We start from the raw sequence: 20,117 nt of genomic DNA on the forward strand, positions 1-20,117 counted from the left end.
ATGCAAGACAGTTTTGCTTTCCACAGCTTGAGCTCACATTAAAAACTGATGGTCCCATTCAGGCATGGTCTCTCATACATACACATTAACCAGAATAACACAAAAGATCAATTATATTAGTTCTTCATTATCTCTAGAACATCTATTTGTATTAAACACACAATTGCATGGTGGCTTCTTTGAATGAGACATCAGGATGTTAGTGACAAACTGACGCAGGCTTAAAAAAGTTATAAATTGGGACATGTCTATAGAGCTGAGTGAAAGTACTACCTGAATGTTTTTGTTTTTGATCTGCTTGAGTACAACAGTTCAGTTCAGTTCACTTATATAGTGTCAAATCACAAAGTTCATTTCAAGGCATTTCACAAAGTGAACATTCCAATTGAACCTACTTATCAGTGCATTGAGTTCAGTTCAATATGCCAACTAGTTAAAAGTTTCTCATGTAAGAAAACCAGCAGATTGCATCAAGTCACTGACTTGTGTCGATGACGTTACAGCAATCCCCATACTTAGCAAGCATGTAGCGACAGTAGAGAGGAAAACTCCCCTTTAACAGAAAGAAACTTGGCTCAATTTAAGCATCCATCTGTCATGACCCTACTGGGGATTGTCCTGTAAAAATACAGTTTAAAACACTAAGTTGTTGATCTTGCGTTGTGATTTTGATTGCTTGTATTTTGCACATTGTATAATTCAAATTCTAGACTTTGTCATATTTTACTACATTTGCTCCATTTACGACAAGCGCAGGTGAATTGAAGAAACATAAAATGGAGTATACTAATTTTAGTGTAGCATGAAGGGGGATGAGATCTGGAATGCAATTGACAATTCTATCAATGAATTTTCACTCAATACATTCAAAAAGCATCTTAAAGATATCTCCTTACAACGTTATGCATAAGCCCCACAGGCTAACAGCTTCATTATTAATGATTTTCTGTAATATATTCTTGTCATTACTCGCGATTTCGGGTGTTTTCTGGTAAAAGGATGGCTGGGACATGTGACGTGTGTTTTGCTGGTGGGACAATGCTTAGGGAGTTTAGTGGTGTTGATGATATGGCTGGTGGGTTGGTTTTGTATCATGGCCCCTGTCTTCAAGCCAACTTTAGCCTCTGGAGAATCCACTTTACAGTTATGTCGGTGAAACCGTAATTGAGTTCTGTGAATTTGTAAATACATAAACAAATATATGGTGTGCTATCATGTTTTTTCCCCTTAGGGTTGATATTGTTCAAAATATTTGACCTTTTGGGTCTTTACTCTGATTTTTTTTCACTTTTTTCCATTCTTCTTTTATGTCTCAGTGTTAACAAGCTCAATTTACCTCAATAATCAAGTGACTTAAAGAGCAAGTCACCCCCAAATCAACGTCTTAGCTGGTAAACTATACAAATGGGTGTCTAATCGTGCGGTAGACATGTATAGTCAATAATTTGGCACTTAAGTGCATCTTAGTTAAAAATTCTGCCTAAAACTGCCAGTGTTGGGCCATCTTCAGGTAAAAACTCTGCACTGGGTTTGAAGCGCCTTGTGGTTTTTTTTTTTTTTATCTTGAGAGGCGCTATAGAAAAAGATATTTTCTTTTTCTTCTTGAATTTAAATCTGCCATTGCTATTGGATAACCCCAGTTTCACACTGTAAGCATCAGCAGAACGGAATGGCAGCGAAGCGGCGCCGCTTCAAATAGAATCCAATTATAGTCTATGGAGTGTTTCAAACCAGCCATGACGCTGCAATTTCCATGCGCATCCCAGAAGCGGCATGCCGCTCCGCGCCGCTAAAGATAGGATAGAGTTCTATTTTTCCGTGAGCCGCTTCTGGGACACGTCAATTTCCACAGTTCACATAGTGCGAAACAGGAAACCACACTGTTTCAGTGTAAAATCCCCAGTTACTTTCAAAATAAAATGCAACATTGCAATGTTATATCTAACTTACATCAGTACGTTTGACCGAACGGCTTTGTTTACCACCAGTTTCTATCCAGAAGTGCAACGGTGTGATTCCTCGCAAGAGTTGTGATCTCTCGATGAGGAAGGTGTCAGAAATCTCGAGGGATTTTAGAATCTCGCGGGTGCAGCGAGGCGCAGCGAGGAAGCCGTGCCACGGCCAAGACTCTCCCGGTGTGAAAAGGACCGCTTTGAAGTTTGCGAGTGAGCCGCTACGCTGCTGTTCCTTTCAGCTGATGCTTGCAGTGTGAAACCAGGGTAAGAGGTACACTATGACCTTAGCTGGTACCGCATGATGTCACAATGTCGTTGTGAGCCTGTGTGTGCATATTTGTTAGCGGCTCTGCCCTCTTGGTCTGCCAAGCAACAGCATTTGTAGCGTTTTTCAAACAGGAAGTGGGAGTGGAGTAAGACTCTGGTAGGCTGTGACTTGCACTATAAAACACACTACAGTCAAACGTGGTGGCTTATGTACAAGTATGCAATCAACACACAGACATGCACATACACACACACACAGCAAAATAACGTTGAACAGCTGTCCACTGGAATGAGCACTACATGAAAGGGCACTATGTTTGAGTTAATCTGATTTTTTTTCTTCAGTTTCTAACATTTCATGACACATTGTGAAAGACTGACAACCTTTTTATTTTGAGATTTTGCTCCATGTTCCTCTTAATCCTCAAAATCCAGAAACGTGTTTAAAAAAAAAAAGTTTTAGCAGCATGGCAAGAAAAGAAAATAAGGCTCAGCCTGATTTGACATTTTGATAGCTTAATTTCCTTTATTTTTATTCTAATTCATATTCCCATATGGTGTTTGAAGTCTGTCTATAATGTCCTGATTTCCTAGCAGTGCCGCTGTAGTGAAACCAATAATTAAAGTATGTTTAATTGTTGAAGACAACAAGTTCCCTGCATTTCTTTTCAGTTTGAAAAGTTCGGAGTGAATTGTTTCTTTTCTGTGTACAATGTTCCAAATCATTTCATGACACACGGAGAATGTTTTAGGATGCTTTAAGTTAATTACCGTCTTCCAGGGGAAGCTGCCAGTCGAGTCTTTGTGTTCACCCATCCTAAACAAAACAAAATTAAAAGCACACAATATTTAAATGCAGCGCTCTGGCACTAAACAACAAAAGAACTCTGGGGTCCTTGGCTTAATCAAAGTAAGACGACATGGGAGCCGCTCAAATGTTAGCAGCTCAGAAGACACGAGCGGCTCAGCGTTGCACTGCGTGCCATTTAGTGTTTTCTGTCATCCAACACACAACCGATGAATGACACTAAACCTATTGTCACACTGACAACTTGCGTAAACCCCCATTGTTATCTGCTCCTTGGTGAAGTCTGAAAAAAAAACATTCATTTCCAAGATCTTGTCAAATGTTTTTTGTCATATTTGCCTCACAAATGTATCTATAAATGTATCTGTGGTGACTTGTCTCACTTTTATGCACATCTCAGCGACTGTGGAAACACTTTTCTGTCATATTCCTCTCTTTTCATTTAGCATCAGACAGACTTGGCCTCCTCCTCATTGCCTGTCGTTGTTTGTCATTCTTTCTCTTCCCACTGCGGCTCACATGACCTTATCACCTGTCTGCCTGGCTGCTCCTAATCATCAATTAGTCCAGTGTTTTGTAGAGGGCAGCTCACTGCCAGCCATTGTTGTCTTTCTGTTTCACTTTGGCCAAGTCCTCTTGTTATATATTTGTCTGTGACAGTGTCCTCCCTACATCCCTTTTGGCAGATGCACCTGTTATCTGCATGTCAGTGTCTTACCTGTTCTTGTTGTCTTGCTTGTTTCTGCTTGTACCGTATTCTTGAATCGCTAAGATTGAGAATATTGTGCATTTGAGGCCAAAATCCTGTGACAGTTACCTGAACGTGTAAAGTACAACCTGGACCCACGGAGGACCCGGTATTTATGGCATATCGTAGGAGGGGATGAGGATGATAGTCTACTTTGTACGACTTTCATGTTATGTCGTTTCTTTAAAGAAGAAAATTCCCAAGTGGAAAAAAGAACGACTCAAACATATGAAAGCTTCCTCCTCAGAATCTGCTCCTGTCATTTCTTGTGACTGTGTTTGATCTAGCCTTGCCCTCCAGGCTGGATCAAAGCAACACACATCTATAGTTTGTATCGCCATCTTTCAATATTCCTTTCAATGTCACAAACATCAAATGATCCAAGTCCAACATGGTGCTTTTCTTTCACTAAGCCTTTCAGTTGTACATGTGCACATGGTGCTTTAACTGTTGTTGTTTTTCAAATGTATCCAAACACAAGATGTTTAATTCCAGCTTAAACAGACGGTAGTCGAATGAAAGCATGTATAGGGTGTTTGCTTAGTAGGTTTGGCAGCCCAAACTGCAGACTGTGTAGGTAAACTTTAAGAAAAAACACTGAAAAATGTGAAATGGCAGCAGTATTTGAGACACAACAATACAGAGCATTTTTTGAGTATGATTTAGTGCCAATGCATTGTACTGAATCACATACTGCCACTATGGACCTGCCAGCAAAACATGCAATGGAGGCAGGGTAAATGACTCCAGCATTACCTCACTTTTGTTCCATTCTTTTAGTCTTTTTTATTTTTTATTTATTTATTTTTTTTACATATTTTGAGTAATCAGCCTGAGCAAATATGTGCCACACTAAAGGCTATGAGTGTGTCTCCTCTCTGAGAAAACACTGGAAGGCAGACTGGAAACAGTGACAGGGAAAGATGGGGTTGGGGGAATAAGTCAGCTACTCTCCGCGCTTTACCCAGCCACTCTGAAATGTAGATGACATATCTTTCATATATTTTTGTTCCACCAGTCCTGGGTGCAATAGAAGAAAATATGTCACAATCTTGTAGAACAAGTGCAAATTTTGCCTCTGGCCTTGTCTGAAATACACCTCTGCTGACTTCAAACAGCTGTATAGAGCTAAATTGGGCTAATCCTTGCTCAAAGGGATGCCTAAAGTTCACAAAGTGTGGGCCCTGCTTAACAAAGAAGCAGGTTAATTAAGAATCACACTGACTCACTCTGCCCTGTTTTCCAGCTCCGAGGATCCACTGCTTTAGGTAACCACAAACAGAAACAGAGACGAATGAATAGCCTCAAGGAAGACCACACTTATTCACTATGGATGAATAAAACATTTCAAATTGTGTGTGCATGTGTGTGTGTGTGCGTGTGTGTACATCAGGCTGCATTACACATTTACATGCAGCAATGACAACTGGTAGTACGCAATCCTCAATGTTTTGCACCAGTCACTTTTATTCGAAAGTATACATCTCATTAAGTGTAGTGTGAAAAGAAAAGAAAAAGAAAGGTGTCAGCTCTCAGACCCAAAAGGACTAATTATCAGCTCTAATGGCTGGAGTCACTGGTCTCTGCAGCAACCATAATGCAATATCACACATTCAAGAGTGACTGTGGGGTAAACAAGTAAAACGCATAAACCAAGGACGGTTCTTCATGTGTTAAAATTGCATTTTTAGATTTCTAAGGAGGAGGTTCCTTTACAGCAGCTGATGATTAAAGCAGACATCACATAAAATAAATTAAACAAATCATACAATTAAAGTTGGTCAGATTTGTGACGGCTAAAAGAGGTAAATGGGCCTTGTGCATAGGAGGAAACAAGCTGAAATGATGAACTTGCTTCTGTTAGTTTGACAAACCTTCAGCTGAAACGTCAGATATGGCCAACACTGCAAACCACTGGATCGCCGATAACTGAAAAGCTAGAGAGCACTTTAGTTTTTAGTTTTGAAACTGTCGTCTTTTCACTTGTGGTATGAAAGAATCAGCAAAAAAAAAAATAAAAATAAATAAAAATCTCCAGTTGGTAACAATTCAAGGCAAATGTTCTCACATAAGCTTGAATTATGCTGAAACTGTAAAGTCTTGTCCTATAACCATGCTGCAGTCCACAGAAAGCTCTATGTGTGACTCCTCATGCATTAACTAAACATTACGGTAAGTCCATTCGATGTATAAACATACAGCAAACCTCTAGAACATAGAGTGTACCTGTTTGCTTATAATCCAGCCTGTAGCTACTTTATATAGCTTTTTTCCCTTTCAACCATCTTCAAAACTCATCAGTTCAATAGCTATAAATGTAATCAACTCACGTATATGTGAGTTCGGAGACTTTTGTAAATGTGACACTCATTTATTTTAGCCAGAGTAATTATTGAGATAGTAAATTAATATTTAGTCATGTCATTTCAATAAGGGCAGTTGGTTTTTGATATGAACTATGTGTTTCTTGGTACAGACTGGGCTCATAGTTACCATTTTGTTATATTTTTGCACCACCCATATATGTATTTAGTAGATCTAATTTAAACACAGGCACATCTGTGGGCAGCATGTTGCTGCTGCCACATTTTATTTAAAGGTGAATTCACATTCCTGACAAACATTTGCTTAATAAATGTTTTTATTTTATTTTATTTTTATTTATTTATTTATTTGTTTGTTTATCTCAAACCATCGAAAACATGAAATTGCATATGCACTCCCCCATATTCCTGGTGCATACAAAAATTTTTTTTTTTTTTTTAAATGAGGAATACGATAAACATATGCTGTTGAATGAAACAATACAAAACATACAATAACATAAAACCATTTGAGAGGGAACTGGAAGAAGCAAAAGCTTATCTAGTCCAGCCCCAATTCAGTTAATAAATCACATTTGCTCACATTAACAAATTTGAAAGAAAAAAAAAATTTCTTTATGCAGGTCGTTCTATCTTCACCTTGCTAGTTGCTACATAAAAAGACAGTTACAAAACAATTGTTCACATGAATCTACAGAAAAAGAAAACAAAACCAATAAACAACAAAAACAAAATATTCCATTTGAAGCCAATTACCATTTTTATCACTTGCTATTTATGTATGAGTCAATTATAAGTTGTTTATACAACATTTTAAATGATCTAATGTTTTTACATAATTTTAAAGTCACATCAAGTTTGTTCCACAGTTTGATACCACATACAGATACACACATACTTTTCATAGTTGTTCGGTATAATGGAAAAATGAAGTTTTTAACGCCTCTCAATTCATAACCCTCTTCATGAGTTTTAAACAACCTTTGCAAATTACACGGCAGTACACCCATCATGGCCCTATATGGTACAAGGACAGTTTTAAATTGAATTAAGTCAAAAAATTTGAGTAATCTTAAATTGTAGAATAATGGAGTTGTATGATCTCTATATCCAGAATTTATAATTATCCTTACCACTCTTTTTTGGAGAACACAAATCTTTAATAAATTAGATTTATAAGTATTGCCCCATACTTCGACACAATATGATAAGTATGGTAGAATCATAGTACAATAAAGTGTGTGTAGTGCTTTCTGTGGTAGAGAATATCTTGTTTTATTTATTATTCCAATGCTTCTGGCTAATTTAGAACACACATATTGTATGTATGGCTTCCAACAGAGCTTATGATCAATCAATATCCCCAAAAACTTAATTTCATACACTCTTTCAATGGCTATTTCATTAACAGTCAAATAGATTTCTTTACTACTTCTTTTATTTCCAAATAACATAAACTTTGTTTTGCTGACATTTAACGACAGTTTGTTTTTATCAAACCAATTCTTAAGCTCACTCAATTCATTCTGGACCTTTAGTATAAGTTGCTGTATATCTTCTGCTGAACACAAAATATTTGTATCATCAGCAAACATAATAAATTTAAATAATTTTGAAGTTGTGTAAATATCATTTATATATAACAGAAATAACTTTGGGTCAAGTACTGACCCTTGCGGAACTCCACAGTGAACTTCGAGACAGCTAGACTTGTGATAGCCCAACTGCACATACTGAGCTCTGTTACTCAAATAACTTTTTAGCCAATTGAGAGCTGTCTCCCTTATACCATACTTCTCCATTTTTATAAAAGTATTTTGTGATCGACTGTATCAAAGGCTTTCTTCAAATCAATAAAAATTCCCAGAACATATTTTTTCTGATCAAGCGATGTGGATATGTCTTCAACCAATTCCATTAGAGCTTGTGCAGTAGATCTACCTGATCTGAAACCATACTGACTGTCTAATAAAATGCCATTTTTTTCTACAAATTTTTCCAGCTTATCATTGTAAATTTTTTCCAATATCTTTGAAAACTGAGGTAACAAGGAGACCGGTCTGTAGTTTGTAAATTGATGCCTATTGCCAGACTTGTAAAGAGGAACCACCTTAGCCACCTTCATTTTATTTGGGAATATTCCTGTTTTAAATGATAAATTACATATATACGTGAGTGGTTCGACAATACAATCAATAGTTTGTTTAACTAAAAACATATCTATGTCATCTCCATCTAATGAAAATTTTGTTTTACATGCTCTGACAATTTTAAGAATATCCTTTTGAGTCACTTCTTCAAGTAATAATGAATCCGCCACACCGTCTCCGTCACCATAACCATTTGATTCAGAGTCCACATTACTATTTATTTTGTCAGCCAACTTTGGACCAACCCCAACAAAAAATTCATTGAAGTGTTCTACTGTCAACTGTCTATCATAAATATCTCTGTTATTACTGACAAAATAATCTGGATGGTTTAGACCGTCACAACGCTTCTTGATTATTGTATTTAACACGTTCCATATTCCTTTGATGTTACTTTTATTCCTTTCAATCAAATTACTGTAATAATTCCTTTTACACATCCTCATTATAGTAATTAATTTATTTTTATATGTTTTATATTTTTGCTCCGCTTCTTTAGTTCTGTGTGATATAAATAGCTTATATAATGTGTTCTTTTTTTTACAAGCATTTTGGATCCCCTTTCTCATCCACGGCTTCTCTGAATATCGATTTCTACAACTATGTCTTATCATCGGACAATGCTTATCATATATACTTTTGTAAATATCCAGAAATAAGTTATAGGCAATATTCACATCATGTTCACTATATATATTACTCCAGTTAACACTACGTAGTTCCGTTTTTAAATTTTGTAAATCTTCTTCCTTTCTTCTCCTTTTATACATTAAAGTTTTAGCTGGTTTTACTTTCTTTGGATGGCAGTCGTGGATAGCAAATACAGGGAGATGATCTGTTAGGTCTGTTATCAATAGTCCACTATGTATAATACTTTCTACATTATTAGTAAATATATTATCAATAAGAGTGGCACTATCAGCAGTTATTCTACTTGGTTTCGCAATGAGGGGAACCATGCTCATACTGTACATTAACTCAAGAAATTCATCAGTTTTCTTATGTGCTGTAGCTTTCAGTAGATCTATATTAAAGTCTCCACACACATATGTTATCTTACTTTTGTTTAACATTAAAATACTTTCCATTGTAACAATACATGTGTCAATGTCACTTCCTGGTTTCCTGTATACACAATGAATCACTATGTTTTTTGTTTGCTTAATACTCACTTCAATGGATATACATTCCATAACTTCATCAATAACCATAGACAAGTTTTCAGTAAATTTATATGAAAGGGATTGATCAATGAAAAACGCAACCCCTCCACCCTTTCCATTCCTATTGATACAATGGAAATTGTAACCTTGCAAGAAAAAATCCTCACCGTGCTCTGAATCTATCCATGTTTCTGATATTGCAATGATGTTAAACGGCCTCACAAAATTATCAATATAATCTTTAATATTCTGAAAATGAGCATAAAGACTTCTGCTATTAAAATGAATGATAGATAAGCCATGCTCATATTTAATAGTTGCATTAAACTGTTGGTCAGTAAAATAACCACTTAATGAATGTGTGCTACTATGGAAATTTTGTTCTGGATCAATGTCCTGTTCAAAATCACCCATGAAGAAAAAATAATTTACATATAGAAAAAAATTTAAGTAAATAAAACAACAACACCCACAAACTAAGTAAAAAACTAAATTAAAGAATGACCAACATAACTGTAACCATATCACTTAATATTTTCCAGTTGCTTGATATCTCTGATCCATAACCCACGACTATTTTCCGGAGCACCTTTCTGTTTGATGAACACCTTACAATTCATAGTCCAGGTAGACTCTACGTATCCCTGCTTTTTCATTTGTCTCGCTCTACTAGCAAAGTCTGCATTTTTCTTCGTCAGATTTTCATTCAAGTACACATTTGTTCCCTTTAATTTCCTCCCCTGTTTGAGCAGATCCACTTTGTGCTTCCTACTATTAAAGCGTATTATAATAGCTGGTATCACAGATTTATCCTGATTTTTCTTGAAAGGTAATGAATGGCATGCCTCAATGTTTATTTTATCAATTGAAATGTCTTTACTTTTCAGAAATGACACAACCTGCTCTTCAGCTGTATCATCTTGGTCAGCCCCATTGTCATTATCTATTCCCTTTACCGCTTGGAGGTAGCTTTTAGGCCTAATTTTAAGACCTGTAATAATTATATCATTCATTCTTGAATGCTGTTCCAGCTCTGCCACTCGATTTTCGAGCAAGTCAATTTTCCTTTCTTGTTCCATATTTCTCATTTTAAGATTTTTAATCTCAGTAAGTAAGTCCTTAATGTCAAAGTTGACAACTCAGCTGTCATCATGCTCACAGAATCCTTTAACTCCTCCATATCTTTCTGTAGTACTTTCATTGCCATTTTTGTGGCCAGATATAAAAACAGTTCACTTAGCTTTTGTTGAGATTTTCTGTGTAGCCAGGCTTAGCGTAGATGAGCCAAGAAACAGGTCCTGGTAGCTGATGGTGGATCCTGGCTGCCAGACTCGAAGGTCGGTGACAGTACCTGGCTGCTAGGCCCAGAGGCCGGCGGTGGAGTCGGGATGCTGGGCCCGGAGGACGGTGGCAGTACCTGCTGCTGGGCTAGGAGGCCGATGGTGAAGCCTGAACCCGGCCTGAAGGTTGGTATGGCTAAGCTCGCTGCTTGTCCCGGACGCTGTTGGCGGAGACCGGCTGCTGGGCCCGGAGGCTGCTGGTGGAGCCCGGCTGCTGGTCCAGGAGGCTGCCGGAGGAGCCCGGGCACTGGGCCCGGAGGCCACCGGTGGAGCACGGCCGCTGGTCCCGGAGGCCACCGGTGGAGCACGGCCGCTGGTCCCGGAGGCCGCCGGCGGAGCACGGCCGCTGGTCCCGGAGGCCGCCGGCGGAGCCCGGCTGCTGGTCCAGGAGGCTGCCGGTGGAGCCCGGCTGCTGGGCCTGGCGTCTGATGGCGGAGCCCGGCTTCAGCGGTCGGAGATGGTAAACACGTCTCGTCTCGTCTCTTCTTGTCTTCTTCCTCCTATCTGGGTATCTCGGCGCTTTTTGAACTTTGCTCTCTTCCTTTGACAAATGGTTGTAGACGCTTTCTGGTGGCTGTTGAGAGTCCGACATGTTCTAAGAACATAATTGTCAACTTACTTGTATTTTTATCTTTTCAGTATATTCATTTGTTGGATTAACTTGGTTAAATGTTTGATTTTAATACAGAGCAGTGCACAAACGTATGACGTTGTTTAAAGTGAGTGTTGGAAAATTAATCAGGTTCAGAAATGTCGTGCATCCATTATTGTTATTAGTGACATTTAACAAAAAAAGGCTGAAAAATCCAGATATTAATTGCTAAATTTAGCCCCAAAACTCGGCAGCACACCCATTGGCTGACTAGTTTGATCCGCTGAAACACAAAATAACCTGAAGTAAATATATTATGAAGACATTTAAGCTGTAAAAGAATAAAAGTTCCACCTAGTGGCCGGCTGCAGCATAAGTTAGGGCTCACACCTGCCATGTAATCAAATAGGACATTTTTTTTTCCGACCAAAATATTAAAAGCAAACATCTCTAACTATTTTTAGTATTTTATGTATGTAGTTCTCAGCTTGATGTTAGCAGATTCATTTTTCAAATATAATTAATTGTACTTAAATATTTGATGTCACACCTGTATACAGAGGAGTAGGAGGTACTTTCACCTCAGCATCGTACCAGACCAGACTCTGTTCCTAAAAATACAACAAGGCAGTTAGAAAAATAGAGTGATGTAACTATCTAGAGTTGTATTTTAATACACTGCTAATGGGAAACTGTGATGTCACAATAACAGAGATGGGTGGGGACACTGCTTCCAGGTGACCTGATCGTAGATCAAGATGATTGGATCATTGTCCAATTCCAGGTCACACTTCTCCCATTATGTGAAAATAGGTTCTGTGAATGTGTAAACATGCATTTTCTTACTATTTAAAGGAAGACTGCTGCTTGGAATTGTTTTAGTCTTTGGACCATCTGCTTGACACTTCTTTACATTTAATTTAAAACAAATCAAGCTCGATCTTACTGCACCGTTTGCCGCTTCTGCTGCAATAATGTTCATCTTATTTCATGATTTTAAAAATGTAATTAGCAATCCCTTGAAGCAGCATTTTGAAAACTGACAATATTTTATACATATTTTAAAAAGTGCTTAGGTTAATTTGAACAACAAATCATGGTGTATATATGGTATGTGAGTTCAACTTTATCCACAGAAAACTTGATTCGTAATTTAGCAAAGCCTACCTCATCATACTGCACAGTATACAAACTATTGTACAACATGGATTCATTCAGCACAAAATTTTGTCACACATAATTATTCCTTTGAAATTCACATTCTCCCAGATGCAAATGCCTGCCCAGGCTCAATAACAAAATTGTGACACGCACCTGAGAACGGTTTAACTTGCCAAGACTGCGAGGAAAATTCCCAATGTCCCCGCTTTAATTACAACATTACCCAAACAGGTGCAGGCTGTTTGAAAGCAACAGTAAAGACCTGAGCTGAGATTCAGCAAAGCTGAGCTGCAGCACCTTGTAAATCACTCAAGTGTTGGTGGGCTCTAAACATTTAGAGTTAAGTAGCCCCTCCCTTCCGCCACTTCTGTTTGGAATTTTGTCCAAATAATTGGCGTGCAGTTAAATTGTCAAGTATTTGACAAAGAATGGAGTCACTTGTTATCGGCTTCAGGAAATACATTACATTTCTTTCTGACTGAGATTCAGAAGTCCTCAAAGAGAGTGCTGTCCATGGTGCTGAACAGCATCGGTTGTGGACAAATACAATACATGACAACTGTGACAAACTGCTTTAAATGTCTACATCTATTTTAGGATTTCTGATTTGGTTCTTTTTTATCCTTACTTAATATACTTATGTAATAAAATAAGTTAAATTATTTCCAATTTTATTTAAATCAGAAAAATAAAACACCAACCATTGTGTATTTCTCCCTTTTTCTTTTCAGCACTATTAGAGGAAGTGCATCCACTGTGCAACACTTTATTCTGGAAATGGAATTTCAGGAATCCTGTTCCTAAGTGGGTTAATCTAAAGCAATTAGAGGGTTGAAATTTCCACTACGGAGTCTTGGGAAAAGATCAAACTGTTTTTCAAATTGATGGCAGTACTAGTTTCTTAATGTAGGGGAAACAAAACAAAGAGCTGTTCTGCACATATAGCTGGCTTGTGCTTTGATAGTGCTATGATCTAATTAGGACATCTTAAACATCTGTTGGGGCTTTGGCACCCTCAACAAGCCTTTCCTGGGTATCAAGTGTTTAAATATTCTACGATTAAGTCTCAGGCTGCTCTCAAAGACAGTGTTTATAGAGGAGAGGCGTGAAAATGGTCCATTGATCATAGAATGAAAGAAAAAGGCAGTGAATAATTTAGAAAATAATCTAATTATGTAGATAAACCAAACAGCAGTGTAGGCGTAGGCAAATAAGCGCATTTGTTTTGCCCATATGCTATTTTTTATGCATTTATGTTTGTTTGTAAATAAATGTGTTAAAATATCTTTAGCTTCACAGGAGAACAAGTATTTATGAACATTATCATATAGATTTGTACTTTTACTTTGAATTTGTATGATTTACCAACATATTTGAGTTCTGAGTTGGTGACAAGTCATCTCTCTTGAAGCTCCAACCACAATGATCATGCTCTTTGGTACACACACACACCTATAGAATTTGATAAAATCATTTTTTGATCAAATTTCGTGCGACAACTAATTGGCTTTTGTAAAGTAAATATAATTAACTGGAGCTGAGCGAAAGCAAGGGGCTTTTTATGCAGTAGCTAATAAAAAAGGTTTGCTAAAATTGCTTTCATGTGGTCTTAATCCACAAACAAGCTGTAATCTTTAGTGGTAATGACAAGAACTGAACCGTAGTTCAAACCCAGACACCTGATCGTATTTCAGATGAAAAGACATTGTTGGGAGCGGCATAGTTAATTAAAGCAAGGGCACGACTTTACAGCTGTCACATCACTTGGCAGTTCCTTTAATTATATATTTTGGTCAATCTGTTCATCCTGATGTGAGAGGGTATGCCATACATGAGACAACATCTGCTGAGATATGTCACAAGAGCTTCCAACATCTGTCCCTGCTTCCGCGCAGCGTGTCAATCACCCGAGCCACGTCTCATAAGCAGTCGTGTTATCATTTTGAGAAACTACATTCACAATACTGTCAAGCGCTGAGAGCTTACAGCTGGGCCGCCGTAACAATTAGCACTCTTCCACTAAGCAGCAAGTCGAGGCAGGAGTGCTGAGATTGGCACTACACAAAAAACCCAGACACACCCTGTGGCTTGCAGTCATTTTGGTCCCTTATGCTGTCCGTCAAGCAGACAGTGGTGACTGTTCTCTAAACTGAGTCCACCCACAAAGGCTTGTGATCACCTAAGCTGTCAGCTAGCATATGTTGGAACTACCAACCAGTCAACTGCGAGGCTGGCTCCGAAGATATCTGCACAGAAAACATGTCACCTACACATGTTCTAAACTACATGACATGTGTTTTTTTTTCCTCTATTTTTTACTAATTCTTTTTCATGAGGCAAACATTATCGGCTAAGTCTTGGAGTGTGTCAAACTGCTTTGTACCTGCGACACTGCAATGCAGGGAACATCTTGAGAGCTTGTGTCATCTCATGTTGGGTGAAAATAAACTGTGTATGTCAGCGTCAAATATTTTCAGTATGAAATAATAGCCATCCTTTGAGCACCACTGTGGCAACATGGATCTAGCACTGTTAGTTAGATCTGGTTGTTGTGTGATTCGCGACAACTCTGAAGTTCAATGAGTGAACTTCAGAGTTGTCAGTCATGTTGTGCTGCTAATCATATCCTCCTTCTGAGCCTGCTTGTTTGTTGTGGAAAGGCCCGGTGCTATGCTGCTTTTAGAGGTAGGCTTTCTTTGAAGTTATATGATGCAGGTTTTTACCTCCAACTGTCAGTGGGTGGTTTACTTTATTTTTTTTCTTTTTGTCTCAAACTCTATAAGGTTCACAACATTATTGCGCTATTACCTGAAAAAAGAGGGATCAGTTTCAAAAGCTCAAGAAAAGCAGAATAAATGAGGGGGATCAAGAAATCTAGACATTATAGCACTATTCAAGGATAACAGATATCTGTCTAATTCATTTCTGCACACACACACACACACACACACACACACACACACACACACACACACACACACACACACACACACACACACACACACACACACACAGTTACACTTGTTAAGTCCAACACAAACACCCACTTTGTCGCAAATGACACAGAAACCTAAAGATACACTAGCTCTCCATTCCTAGACTCTACATTTCGTCTGTAATCTCCCTCTGAGTCTAATAATTTCTCTGTTTCCATGGCGATTTGAGTCTTGCCAGATGTCGTGGAGATAAGAGGAGATAAGAGCATAAGGAGCAGGAAGATAAGAGCAAGTGACCTGCCGAGATCAGAGCACTGGAGGTCAGGCAGGAAAGCGGAAGTAAGTAACAGAAAAATAGACCTTGCCGGCTCAACCCCACTGCCAAACCAATGGAAAAAAATATATATATGACAAGCCATCACCGTCCTCCAGCAGCACAACAAACGAACAAATACTCCCTGTGCTCAATTTTAACCCATGAAAGCCCAGCTGCATGTCCCTGCAGAGGATACCAAAGGACTGCTATTTTGTTTTGGTCCCTAAACATAAACATAAATCCTATGTGCTACATTTAACATTTTCATTCAGTTTAAACATTTAGTTTACTCCAAATATGGAGCAGATATCACTTCTCTTTTTTTGTGTCACATTTAGAATAAAACATACAATATGCTGAGGAACCAGTAACAAGTCTAAAATACATTTTGGAACATCATTTCATTTTTGCTATTGAGAATAATGGGAATGTAACATGTGCCATTGAAATTACTATAACAGGCTCATGTGTTACAGTCAATGAAGTAAATCCTAGTAAATTATTGCTGACAGTGAAAGTGAGAGCTGCTTAGTGTAAAAGCTGTTTTAAATGTCATTGTACACAATAAGAACAACTATATATATGTGATGAGGTTTTACTATCCCTGTTTATTACCTTTAAACAATACATCACACTAATCATTTGCTTCTCTTAACGCAAAATCAAGACAGGAAACATGTTTTATTAGAGCTGACATTACCTGTTTGTTGCTGTACTTGGGCTGATTGGTCTTGTAGCTGTAATCGGAGTACTGGTCCGAGCCAGTGGAGTTGTCGTCCCCTCCTGTTCCGACAAAGGTGTTGGCTGCAGGAAGGTCCTGGACAGCTTGGTGCTTCTGAGATGCTGAGGGGGACTGGGCTTGCAGCTGGATGGAAGGTAGAGGGGAGTTGGAGCGGTAGTGCCTGCCTATATCAGGACTTCCTGGTGAATATGTTAAGGGCAGGTGAATCCTGGGGCTATCGTTGACTCCATCAAGATTAAACTTCAGACTCTTTTGCAGGCTGACCTCCTCGTCTTCCCCGAGGGGTTTGGGGCACTTCTGGGGTTTGCCTTTCCGTCCGCGTTTGCCTTTGGCATTTTTTGGTGCCTGCTTGGGTGCGTATAAGTCCTTTGTTTCCTTTTTGCCTGCCTGATAGCCACTTTTTGTTTCTCTTTGGATACGGTGGCGAATAAACACCACCACCAGGATCAACATTACAACTCCTGCTACTCCTGCAAGACTTCCAAACAAAATGTTACTGCGGTGTGCAGCAAAACCACTGTCAGGGTCACCAGCAATGTCTCGATCCAGTGGGGTGTAAAGACTGTGTCCAACTAAGCCTTCCACTAAACTGACATTTGAAATGGTTTCATTAACATATATATGAACCAAAGCAGTGGCATGGCGTTGAGGTTTCCCCCTGTCACTCACCCGCACCACTAGGCGATGTAGCCCACTATGCTTGCGTGTCATTTCCTTGGCCAGAGTGATCTCTCCGCTGGAGGGGGAGATGCGAAATAATTGGTAGGGATTTCCCCCAGCAATATTGAACACCAGCTCTGCATTAGGCCCACTGTCCAGATCTTCAGCTTCTACAATCTCAACATGGCTATCAGGAGAGGCAAGAGGTGACAAACGCCTGAAGGAGGAGTTGGAGGGCTTAGTGATCACAGGGTCATTGTCATTTTCATCTAGTACATTGATGGTAACACCCACATATGAAGATCTGGGTGGTTCTCCTGCATCCACTGCTTTTAATCGGAATGTGTAGCTACTTTCTTTCTCTCTGTCAAATGAGATGCTTGAGAGAATAGTGCCTGTGCCGTTTTGAACTACAAACTTCCCGCTATCAGGTTCCACCGACAGGTGAACCCGAGCATTCTCACCTTTGTCCATATCTTGCACGGTCACCATGCCAACTGGACTAAGAGGAGGCATGTTTTCTAGTACTGAAAAGCTGTAGCCACTAAGCATGAACTTGGGGTCATTGTCATTGCGGTCGTGAACTTTTACAACAACAGTTGCTGTTCCTTTGTGAACAGGTGAGCCTTTATCCGCTGCAGTGACTCGGAACTCATACCGCTCCTTGTGTTCACGATCTAGAGGGGTTCGAGCTCTTACTTCCCCGGTGTTCGGGTCGATCTCAAACAACCCTTTAATGAATGAATCTGCCACAATGTTATAGAAGAGTTCCGCATTAGTGCCACTGTCTGCATCTGAAGCAGTGACATCTAAAACCTTCTCCCCTGGTTGGTTCTCCTCAGCAAAATCTACCTCAAACAAGGTTGGGGAAAATATTGGGGAGTTGTCATTTACATCAGTCACCTGCACCTTTAAGGAGTTTGTACTAGAAAGGGCTGGGTTTCCAGAATCTACGGCAACAATTTCCACTCTATAATCTCTGACTCTTTCGAAGTCAAGAGGAGTGGTTGTCTGTAGAAAATATTTCCTTTTGTTGTCAGTAGTCGAGTCACCGGCAGGGCGAAGCTGAAAGGGCACATCACCTGCTACGACGCAAGTAACCACGGCATTCTCTCCTTCATCTTTGTCAGACACTTGCACCAAAGCCACAGCTGTCCCCACTGGCATGTCCTCTGAAATATTAGCCACCCCTTCACTGTGCGTCACAAGACCAATTCCACGAATCTCCACAGCGGGAGCGTTGTCATTTTGATCAGTCACCTCAATGGTAACAAATGTCTTGGAGCTTTTAGGCTGAGGACCCTTATCCCTTGCCACGACATAGAAGGACAAGCTGTTGATTTCCTCCCTGTCCAGTGGTCCTTTGACATAGATAATACCTGTGGGCCGATCAATCTGTAGGAGTCTTGGCACTGGGTCTACCGCTTGGTGAAGGGTGTATTCAATTTCTCCATTAGAGCCCATGTCAGAGTCGTTTGCTTTGACCTACAAACAAACCAGAGTATGTTATTAAAGCCATGAACTACATGAAGCAAAATGGGCTTGAACCTTAAAAAGGGGGGTATAGAAATGCTTTGACTAATAATTGCTCATTAATGAATAAATTAGTAGATCATGGAGGAAGGAGGGGGTCTTGATTGCTTCAAAGCACAGCATGGGCACTTTATTTTGAAACATTTCCTTTTGCCTCTCTGCTTTTGATGGTTATTACAGCTGTTTTTCCTCATTTTGTATTAACAAGCAAACATATTAGAGAGTACGACATTTGGGCCACAATGGCCTTTAAGATAGTCTGGAAGGATTTCAAAACAAAATGTTTAACGCCTACACCAAGTCTGTGTTACTCATACTGTTTCCTTCTGCAAGTATAACACAAGAAGTAATAAACAGCTTAATTAACAGTCATACTACATTATGCTAAAACTCTAATGCATTAAGTATGGATGAAACATCGTTTAATGAAGAGAATGCAACTTGGATTTTACATCCCTTCAGAAATAAAACAAGTGTGGCTTTTGTTTTCACAAAACTTCCTCCCACTGCCCTAGAGAGTAAACTAAAAGCGTCTGCAGTAGTAAGACTATTTTTAACTCTTCACAAAACCAATAGCAGGTTGAAAATATCTTCAAGTGGGTTTACTATCTCAAGCCTAAACGTTTAGGAATGTAGTAATGCTCAGCAAACAAACTAGATGAATTGTGAATTTAATCCCAATGGAAAATGTTTGCAAAATAATATGAATTAACTCAGTTTGTTTTATAATAATGAACAGATATATTTAGCTTTTCATAACAATAAAAAATAAAGCCCAGTATGCAGTGAAACTCTTGGGAGAATATATAATATAAATATAAGTATTCTATGATTAGGAGGTACATAGGGAGCCTCTTCCCCCTTCTCGTTTTTGAGATTTTTTACAACAGCCTGAATTTGAATGTTGGCTAAATACTTTCGGAATTTTATTCTTATTATTTATTTTTACCAATATTGTTTTTCTAGCTAAATTTTGTAAGAATGTTTAATGGTGTGTGTGTGTGTGTGTGTGTGTGAGTGTGTGTGTGTGTGTGTGTGTGTGTGTGTGTGTGTGTGTGTGTGTGTGTGTGTGTGTGTGTGCGTGTGCGTGTGCGTATGCATGTGTGTGATAAGTGCCCCGTAAGACCCAAAGAAAACGTTTCTCTGTAATTTGTAATTGCTTGGTTTAAAGATCTAGTTCACTCATATTTTCAATACATTTGTAAGTCGTTCTCTGGGAAAACAAAACAAAACAAAACAAAAATCTCTGGTGCACCTTTTCAAGAAACTAGATGTTAGCTGGAGGAGAGGGTTATACAAGGATTTGGAGTCTTATTTCCTGATATTTGGACATCTTGTCTCTGATTGGCTAAGAGCAATGTGACTCTACCACCAGTGTCATGCCTGAAGAAGTTAATTGAACAATCATTTGAGAACCTGTTC

General features: G+C 38.9%; 1 protein-coding gene across 2 annotated transcripts in view; it reads right to left on the reverse strand.

Annotated features, from left to right (window-relative positions):
* The window catches only part of pcdh1a (protocadherin 1a), a 139,490-nt gene that overhangs the window by 102,183 nt on the left and 17,190 nt on the right, over positions 1 to 20,117 (reverse strand). For both annotated transcript variants that reach the window (XM_015961122.3, XM_070555740.1), the window contains exon 3: positions 16,461 to 18,647. In XM_015961122.3, coding sequence (XP_015816608.3) covers positions 16,461 to 18,647 — 2,187 coding nt within the window. The remainder of the gene's footprint in view (positions 1 to 16,460; positions 18,648 to 20,117) is intronic.

Source organism: Nothobranchius furzeri, chromosome 10 (genome assembly GCF_043380555.1).
Source record: "Nothobranchius furzeri strain GRZ-AD chromosome 10, NfurGRZ-RIMD1, whole genome shotgun sequence".
In the NCBI taxonomy this organism is placed as follows: Eukaryota; Metazoa; Chordata; class Actinopteri; order Cyprinodontiformes; family Nothobranchiidae; genus Nothobranchius; species Nothobranchius furzeri.